Source organism: Nanorana parkeri, unplaced genomic scaffold (genome assembly GCF_000935625.1).
Source record: "Nanorana parkeri isolate BGI_ZX_2015 unplaced genomic scaffold, ASM93562v1 scaffold52, whole genome shotgun sequence".
Taxonomy (NCBI): domain Eukaryota; kingdom Metazoa; phylum Chordata; class Amphibia; order Anura; family Dicroglossidae; genus Nanorana; species Nanorana parkeri.
The window spans coordinates 108,612-118,806 of record NW_017306320.1 but is presented as its reverse complement, the minus strand read 5'-3'; the positions used below and the strand labels follow the sequence as shown (position 1 = coordinate 118,806).

General features: G+C 38.9%; 1 protein-coding gene across 1 annotated transcript in view; it reads right to left on the bottom strand.

The window, feature by feature from the left end:
• The window catches only part of PAPPA2 (pappalysin 2), a 154,355-nt gene that overhangs the window by 102,303 nt on the left and 41,857 nt on the right, over nt 1-10,195 (bottom strand). Inside the window, exon 3 of the mRNA XM_018575089.1 lies at nt 731-876. Within this exon, the coding sequence (XP_018430591.1) occupies nt 731-876 (146 nt within the window). The remainder of the gene's footprint in view (nt 1-730; nt 877-10,195) is intronic.

Below are 10,195 nucleotides of genomic sequence, written 5' to 3'. Positions count from 1 at the left end.
GGGGGGGGGCCTTACAAGATTTTGCTATGGGGCCCTGTGATTTCTAGTTAAGCCCCTGATATTAAATATTGGAAAAACAGGCTTCTTTCAACTGATTCACCTTAAAGTGAATGGGTGTCTTTTATGTGTCTTAGGAGTCTGGCTAGGACTTTGAATTGCTACAAATGCAATGAAAAAGACTGTCAGGATGCAGCTTGCAGTAAGTGCAAATAATGCCCCTTTGCTGTGTTAACTTTACCAGCTCCAAGTGATTTTCTTTTGTGTCACTCTCTAGCCAAACAATGAAACTTCCTGTTCACTGAAACACACACGGTCTGGAACTCAGAAAGAGATTTATTCCCCACAAAAACAAACATTAAAATAACAAGCAAAATATAAAAAATGATATACAAACTTTTGGTGATAATGGAAATAGCTCTTTAATACGAGATCAAAATTGTTTTCAGCTTTAATTTAATACTTTTAAAACAGATGCCTTGATACTGTATAATTACATTCTAGAATGTAATGAATAGAAAGATGCCATGTACAAAGCATTGCTAAACCCTGATGTACCAAACGTATACACATAGACTGATATAAACGTATAAAAGCCAAAAGAGATAGAAAAACTGAATTGACATCAAAAAGTATAAACTGAGGGAAGAGTGCTGAGACTGAGGAAGCGGTTTACAGACAAAAACTCTAGTGGCTTCACACTTTTGTCTGTTAAAAATGATGTTCCACTTACCTTGCACATTGAGGGCCTCCTTGTCCCATGGCCAGATGGCTGCTCCAGCTAACTCCTCCCCTGCAGAACCAGCAAAAAAAATGTTCAGGAACAAGGTGTTGTTCAACTGCAAGGCTTCCTTCAGTTCTTTCACACTCATGTAAGCCCTATTAAGGTGACAAAAAGGAGACAAACTAAATAATCAAAGCATTTTTTTATAATAAACACCTCTTTATATATATATATATTTTAATTGAAAAGAATCAATCTGGTATCTTACTAACAATTAAAAAGGGCTTAGAGCCAAAACAGAACAATTCCATTAGCATTGGAACTTCCATATAGGGGAAAAGAGTTTGCTATTAAAAAAAAATGACACTCTCACAATTTAAATGCTACTCTAAGGCCTCATTCACACACAACGCAAGAGCAAAATTGTATAATGCGTATATATGCGTATATGCGAGTATGTACGTGCGTATATGCGTGCACTATATGCAATCCCAGAATGCATCACTCGTAATGGAATTTTTAATGTGATGTACGCATGTGCGCGTAGATACGCGTATATGCATGTAAACACGCTCATGTGCGCGTAAATACGCAGCAATACGCTGCCCGGACGCATCTCTGTTCCATTCTGTTTTTGCACATATATACGCTACGCAAATATACGGCTTCATACGCGGCTATGTGTATGGAGCCATTTACTTCCATGTGTTGCATATGGTACAATATGCATGTACGCGCGTATATGCGAGGCAGTGTGAATGAGGCCTTACGGTCCTAAAATAGTACCTGTACAGAAGGAGAAATAGACTAGAATTCTACAATTTATATCTACCAACCATCCTGATTAGGATGAGACACAATTTCCACGCAAGAAAACTGGAACGGTTTGGCTATGGACACACTTGGGTCATATTAGGACAAAGCCTAAATGTATCATACTGTAAACTCTTGGTATCCATTTATGCTCTAGCGACAAAAACATATATTAATAGTAGAGGTAGAATGGTAACATAGACCCAACAAATACCCCTTTTTTTTTTTTAAAGAGTCAGGGAAATGAAATATGCATTAGTGAGCAGAGATCACAAAAATGCACCCCCTAGTTTTAATTTAACAATTAACTCAGAGTCTCATCCCAAGTGAGGCATACAGCTAAATATATACACCTTCTGGATTACTGCCTCTTGCACATGATACAGGTCACATTTGCACTTTCTTCCACCCAGTATGCAAGGGTCAGGAATGACTAATATGTTAAGTGGCCATACCTAACTAAGAATGTTAAAATTCTTCAAACAGCAATGTCTTTATCTCATTATTGGTAGTGTCTTGTATATGTATAACAGTTTTTAGGCATGTTTGCAAATATTTGACACATGTTTCATCTCCACTGTTCACTACATAGACAAGTATATCAGGACTGGTAGAAAAAAGAAAAGTTTAAAGGTCAGATCAGGTTTCCAGAAGTAGATTTACATAGTCAGAGACAGTCTTAATTCTTCTTTGCCAAGCCTTATGGAAAGCATCATGTCCTACTCAGCTAAGTGTACAGAGCACTAGGAACACTACTTGTATAATTCAATGAAGCCTAAAAACAATGGACAGAATTTTAGTTCTTTTATTAGGCTACTATATGTGCCACAAGGGTAGCAAATGCTTGAGTATTCTCTGACAGTCAATAAACACCTACCATAAAGCATAAACTTCAAACTACCGAAGAAAGATATTCCCAAAAAAGTTATGCACAGACATCTACTGTATGTTTGTATTGGCTGAGCATGCATGCCCCGTACAATAAGCTAACATTCCAAACTCCATCTTTTTCTCATGGATCAGCAGCAAGTGACTTTAAAATGTATCTTAGCCAATTTAATTTTCTCCCAGAAATGACTGCCTCGTTGTGGCTGTTCTTATGTTCTTATGTGAAGTTGTCCATAGACCTTGTGGCTGATGGTCCATCCAAGATCATGAATGTTTGGGCATTAATCATCTGATGCCTATACAAGCCAATTTTTTATAGGAGATAGCTGATGATCACCATTGGTCACCTATAAATGATTTTCTAATTTTGTGGACAGGAAACCACAATGTTCTGCATGCCCATATGCAACTGTGAGTTAGGTGAACAACTTTAGTGAGCATCTTTAACATAACATTGCTTTAGGTTTCCAAAACAAAGCACAATTTTCACTAGTAATGCATCTCATAAAGGGATTCGGCTATGTGGGGGTTCCTTATAGTGTGATAATGGGCTATTCTGAGTATTTAAATTGTTCAGAAATTCTTTGCATGAACAGAATCAGATCACACCTTTGTCTATGGAGAAAAGCAAACACGACTTTAACAGTGTATGCACCTTATTCACACATCTGCCAAGTAGGACAATGTGGAGGAGTGATCAAATGCAGAAAAACAATTCACTATCCATCATTGTCAGCGGGATACTGGGCCATACATGGCTTGCTTTTGGATTCAGATGTCATACGACGTCAAGCAAACATTTAGAGCTATTGCCTTGTTTGCTGTTACTCAATGCTTTAGTGTATTTTACAGTTATTTTCTCCTCTTGAGCTAGACAATGAGGTTAATATGAGCTACATTCACTTTGCTAGTAAATACCCTCAAACACCCATGGTGTGGTTATTGGCAAAAATGCTACAGAGCTCAGACAGCTTCATCAATTGCTGGTTGATGCCAGCAAGCCTCATTAATTCAAAAGGTAAAAAGCAGGATTTCAGTTTCATAGCGAGAACATTGCACAGTCTGCAGCTCTGTCAGAGATAAGTGGATTCTGGGTGCACAGGGTACGTGCTAATATACTTTGTGTTCAGGATTAAAAGCAAGCAAACTTTGGAAATAGATTAACAATGTGACACACTGGAGTGCACCGAAGGCTTTCTGCATTTATCTGTTAAATATAAAGACATTTGATTTTTGTTTAAGCGTTGATCAGATTCACGATAAAGCTTCTATATCAGTCTATTATTAAGGTGCTCCTACATGTTCTGAATATTGGACAGATGAGGCTGTTTTCAAGGAAAGCTAAACTGGGTTTTAGGGAGTGCACCGTTTATTTCTGTAATGTGTACCTGAATGCAATGTTTGATGTACTTATTTCATTTTCCATGCTTGCTATTTCATAACATTAAGTAAATGTTGGTAGTCAGGTCACTGCTGTTCTCTCCTTGTGAAGGATATGCAGTCTTGTATCCACCCCCACCTACAGTTTATTGCAGGCAGCCTGTAGTGGAAGAACCTGATGGGTACCTTTCACAGCTCTGTTGTCTGCACAGTAAGGATTCTAATGCTATGTTTACAAGGTAATTTTCCAGTTTGCAAAGACATATGGTGCACACAAAGATGATGTATATTCTTTGTGGATGTTGAGAAATATATTTAAAGTATTTATGCGTGGAACATGAGATCCTGATGCCGGAGCCACCAAAAATCATCCCATAAGATAATATGTGCATTTAACATATTTTTGCGTGTTGTTTTTTTTTAACCTGTAAAAGCCTTCCTTGTGTAAGCGTCCAAAAGCCTTTAGGCTGCTGTTAGACTTAGCCATCTTGGATTTGATGTTAGCAGCCCCGGTAGACTCAAGCTATCACTAAAATTACGATATAGCATTTCCCTTTACTCCTCCTCACATACAGAGGTAAAAAGAAGGGAAGCTTAGCCAACACAGAGAGTAATTAGACAGAGCCAGAAGAGGGGAGCGCTATAATGTGCAAGGAAGGAGGGAACTATGCTAGGGAACTGACTCTTCCCAGAGTAGGTAAACTTGAAAATTCTAGCAAGTTCAAAAGCACATTGCAATTTAATTAAATAACTTAGGGAAAAGAAAATACTGCAAGTAGGGATTTACAATACTTTTACAATATTTTTCGAGTTAGTGACATGGTCTCTTTAAAGACTTTTGAAAGTCTAGGGTTCGCCTAAAATTAGCCTTTGAGGATACCACAAATTACTTATTTTAAAAGTTTAAAGTTCAGAGACTGTCATCTTTAAGCTAGTTTGATACCTAAAGAATTAGTGACCTGGGATAAGTAGGCAGGATGAGTGTGTAGATTTTTAGACTCTTTATTGACTTCATGTTTGTTCCAGGCCAGCGGCCCACTAGGTACTGCAGCCAGAATTAGGATGACAGCATTGGAGCATAGAGCTTTTAAAACAAGTAATCAATGTTAGCTCCCATATTTCTATTTTCACAAAATCCCTGTAAAGAGTAACTTTGTCCTTTTTTGTAAATCAATCCAGTACTTTCTTCTCCAAAGTTCACATCTTAAAGTGTGCATATCAACCTCAATATAGAAAACTGTATATATTCTGTGAAACCCAAGTAAAAATAAAACCGGTCTACTAAACTAGACTTAAAGTGACACTAAACGCAGGAGTTAAATCTTAAACATGCATTGAAGTACCGTAACTATTAACAAAACTGTGAGTTTATTTGTGCATCATTCGGCTGTAGATCCTCAAATCATCTCTGAATTGGTGCTGACACTGTCCTTCCTTCTGGAGGGTGGCTACTTTTGTTCCCTGTGGTCCTGTTGTGTGTTGTAATATAGCCTCATCTCCAAGCTCACTCCCTTGATAGACTACAATCCCAAAACAAATTGGTAAACTAAACATGAGATTGTAGTCCATCACGGGAGTGAGCTTTGAGTGGTGGCTACTTTATAACACACACAGGGACCATGGGGAACAAAAGTAGCCACCCTCCAGAAGGAAGGACAGTGTCAGCACCAATTCAGAGATGATTTGAGGATCTCCAGCTGAGTGATGCACAAATAAACTACATTTATGTTAATAGTTAGGGAGCTTGAATGCATTTTTAAGATTTAACTCCTGAGTTTAGTGCCACTTTAAATATTCTGCACATGTGTTAGTAAATTATTATTATTCCCATAAATACGGTTATCAACAAAATACTTTCAATGGTTACCTTGTGAATTCTATTAGTACCACTGTCCAAAATAAATACAGAATCATGTTTGACATTTGTGTGTTGTTATAAATCATTGCTATGGTGCTGAATACTGTTAGATCTTTATAGCAGGAAATAATAACATGTTATATCTTGGACTGCACTTTGGTTACCATTAAGGATTAGGGTACCGTATATCTTTTATAGCCCTAACTTTATGTAACCCAAGTATTGACTGGCAGTACTCCAGCCAGGCTCCAGGAGGTCTACTGCAAAATCTAGTGTTACTGTAGTGGTATCAGGATTGGTCAAACATTCATTATTCTCTTTATTTTATAAAATTCCTTTGGATGCTGTTTCTTTCTTCTTCCAGGGAATTGTAAGAATGGGTGCTGGGACAGAGCCCAAACCTTAATCTTACCACAACCCTGTGGAATCAATAGCAGACTTCCTGGAGCCACCTTTGCCAGCCTGGCAAACTAACTACCAGATGCATATTTTTGACATTGCTAAAATTCTTTCTAGATGCGCTGTAATCTATAGAGAGGAAGTAATGAAATATATCATGTTAGCATTACAATGATTTGACTCAACTGTTTTTGCTTGGTTTATATGTATGCTGCCTCGTTTTACCGCTACAATATTATTAAAGGATCAGCACACCCATAAAACTAAATTTCAGTTTTTGCTGGATACTGAAGAATTATACCATTACCCAGATTTTTTTGTCTTATAAGAATATAAGACCTTTGTGCATAAGTTCCCAGTCTGCACACTGACAAGGTGAAATTATTAGGGCATGCCTCTGCCCCCTGGTAGTTTTAATTCATTTTATATTTAGGACAATATAGCATCAGCTGGAGGACCCATTGGGTTGGTTTACTAAAGCAAAATAAAATGTTTGTTTTGCCCAGAAAATGTTTACTTAGCTTAGTAAATAAGATGCGTACATGTTGCATATCAAACCATGTGCAAGGAATATAAAAACAAATGCAGGATATTTGCAGATAATGGTGAGATTCAAGAGGACATAATGTTAACTTGTAAGGGCCCATTTAGACCAGCAGCTGCGCTACAATGCTTGGCTGCTGGTGTGCGTTGCTTGGCACAATGCTGATGTACTGTTTGATCCCGGTGCATCGCACTGTTCACTTTTTTTGTTAGAGTGGTGCAAGACAGTGGTGTGAACTAAGGCTATCTGAAACAAAACAAATTGCCTTGTCTTGCATTGGGGCTGCGCTGCAAAAAAATGGCCAGTGCAACTCCAATGCATCTGGTGTAATTGCAGCCTTCAGCTAAGTAAACATAACTGTTGCAAAACAAACCTTCCCTAGCAAATCAACTCCATTTTGTAGCAGGTGGAGTGACGCTCCAGAAAGATTGGAACATGGTCTTTTTACCTCACCACTGAATTCCATAGGAGGTATACAAGCCATCCAAACTCTAGTATAACATACAATTAAATATTGATGTACTAACCCTTTATCTTATGTATCTATAAGAATTGAAATTGTGCAAATATTTCCATAAATTATTATTTACCCATAAAGGTAACTAAAATATAAATAAATTAAAACTTAAAGGAAGACGAATTTAGGTCTAATGCAAAAGCGGGATATTGTAATAAAGCGAAAACCTGCTAAATTCAATAAGGTTAATTTACTACAGGATTAAAGACTGTTCACTTAATACAAATGTAAATCCCTCCCTTGCAAAGCACCATCCCCATGTTGAGGGCATGTTGCCTGTTATGGTTCAGGGCCTGTTAAAGGATTTTAGGGGGGATCATCCGCTTTTTTTCCCCTTTTGCCATTGGGGTGTCCCCTAAGGTTCCTACCAGACCTAAAGGGTCTGGTATGGATTGGGGAGGGAACTCCAAGCTGTTTTTTTTTACATTGTAACGTTTAACAACAAGTTCACTCTGAATTAAGGATTAAGCACCAATACCGGTTTTCCAATATTGAGTAATTATATTTTTTCACGGTACTCACCGATACCGAATATTGATACTGGAAGTCCCATTAAGGAAGTCGGGCTGTGTGTAATGACTCAGCGCCAGGCTTCCTGATTAGCTGGGAAGCCGTCTCATCACAAGGTGGCAAGGAAGTATGGAGTCGGCTTTCTGGCCAATCAGGAAACTGGGGGGCGGGTAATGACTTGCCGCCTGGCTTCTGGATTCGCCAGCTTCTCGATCAATCAGGGGCGACACTACCCGGCTTCCTGATTGGCCGGGAAGCTGGCTCCTTGCTTTCTCATCACCAGGTGACGAGGAGGCATGGAGCTGGCTTTCTGTCCAATCAGGAAGCGGGGGGACAGGTAATGACTCGCCGCACTGCTTTCTGATTTCCCACCTTCCTGACCAATCAGAAAACTGGGCGGCCAGTCATTACATGCCGCCTGGCTTCCTAATTGGGCGTGAAGCCGGCTCAATGCTCCATCGTCACTAGCCAGCTCCATGCTCTCTGGTGATGAGGGAGCATGGAGCCAGCTTCCTGGCCAATCAGGAAGCCGGGCACCGTGTAATGACTCGCCGCCCGGTCTTCTGATACCAGGAGTTTCGGGATAGGCATCGTGAGCATTTGGGCGATTAATACTTGGTATCGGCACCGATACTAGCATCGGTATTGGTGCATCCCTATTCTGAAAAAAACGGATTGCATGTCTAATCTACATCTTTACTGTTACATTGTTAAAAAAATTGCAGACTTTCTTCTTAAGATTTACTTGATTTTGTTTAGTGACTTGAATTCTCTCCCTGTCAGTAGAAAAGTGTCAGCCTGAAATTGAAATTTAGGATGTAAGTCCCTAAGCCAAAATGTCCTATCTCCGGCCTCAGCTCAGTGCTGGCAACAAAAACAGAGGAACTGTAGTCCCCAAGTCTGGTGACATAATGTGCAAGTTTGCACAGAAACTATCTCCTATCACTTTTTTTTTTACAAGCTAAGTTCTGATTTAAAGTAGAACAGTAACCATGAAAACTAAAGAAGCTTAAATGCATACTCTAGTTCATTGATGTACAGACTCAAAAATTCTACAAGGTAAGAAGCAGCATACAGCCAGCATCAGTAAATTGAACATGCAGATTGATTCTCTACTACTGTGCTTTTGCATCGTTTCTGTCATTCTTGGCATCTAACTAAGATGCTGAAATGAAGACTTCTGCTGTTAGTCTGATGTCATGACATCTCTCCCAGCGGTGGAGCAGAACCTATGAGATTGCCATGCCAACTTATAAAATAGCTTGTGCCACAGAGATACTTTATCAGTTCACAGTATTTATTCACAAAACTGCAAGCCCGCATTGGAATTACATCCACAAAGCCTGAATGGCTTCTGCTTTTCCTGTGAATGTGGAGGAAATCGCCATTTTGGTTGGACTGGTTATGTGTAGGATTATTTTTACCTAGAAGTGGAGCAAGGAAAAGGTGGTCCAAGCCTTGCTGTGTTAAGCGAGTAAGATAACCACTGATTTTTCCCTGGTTACAGCCCTGCTTTAACTGACCCTCCTCCAGCAACATCCACAATGTATCTGCTATCAGCCTTGCAATCAGACAAGTTATATTCTGTGGGGTCCTTATAACATGCCACTGAGCTGACATTTCTCTTCTGACAGAGAGAGACTACAAATACATAACAGCACACATAGCTTTTCTCTGAGATAATTGGTTACAGTATTATACCAACTCAAAATGTATTTCCACTTTTGCAGTCAAATTTCAGAAAACCCACTATATGTTTGTTATGTGTTCCCATTCACACAGCATAAAAAAATTACTTTTTAGAAAATTGTTCTTACCTTGTAGATGTTTTTTTTTGCAGTAGGCAAGGTAGCTGAACCCAGGATTTTCCGAGTACCTTGACAGTGACTTGTCCTTACAGAACGATTTAGGACTGAAATTTGTGGATTGTGATTCACTTAATAGATTAGGACAGGCAGTACTCAAATCTACTTTACAAATTATAATGAAATGAGCCAGCTCAGTACAGACAGGGTTAAACCTCACATCCCCTCCTAACATTAAAAAGAAGGAAAAGCAAGTAGAAATTCTAACCCTTAATAAGCCAAGTAGAAACCTCAACCCATGTAAAAGCAATTTAAAATGCAAGAAGTATTTTTTTTTAGCTTATGCAATGTGAATGGGAACTTGTAACAAATATAAAATACTGTAGGTATTATCCAAATTAGGCTGTGAAAGTGGAAACACATTTTAAAGCAGGAGATAGGGTTTTCTAGTAAAACAGACTTTGAAAGAGCTGCCACTGCTCCCCACTTTACAGTTCTAGTGTAAGAGATGAGATTCAGATTTTTCCAGACATTCCTGGCTGGTTCATTATTAGGGGCAATACATGAAACCATTTTGTAACTTGTTTATGGTATCCAGCAAACTGTGTTTGTCAAAAATATCCATTCGGTTTACCTTAATCTGAATTCTATGTACTCCACAGAAGGGAGATATAATTCAGCTCCTCACATGCTGACGGACTGGGGTGGACTGGTGAACATCTCATACTAGAAGCTTAACATCTAGTTCCTTTTCCCCCAG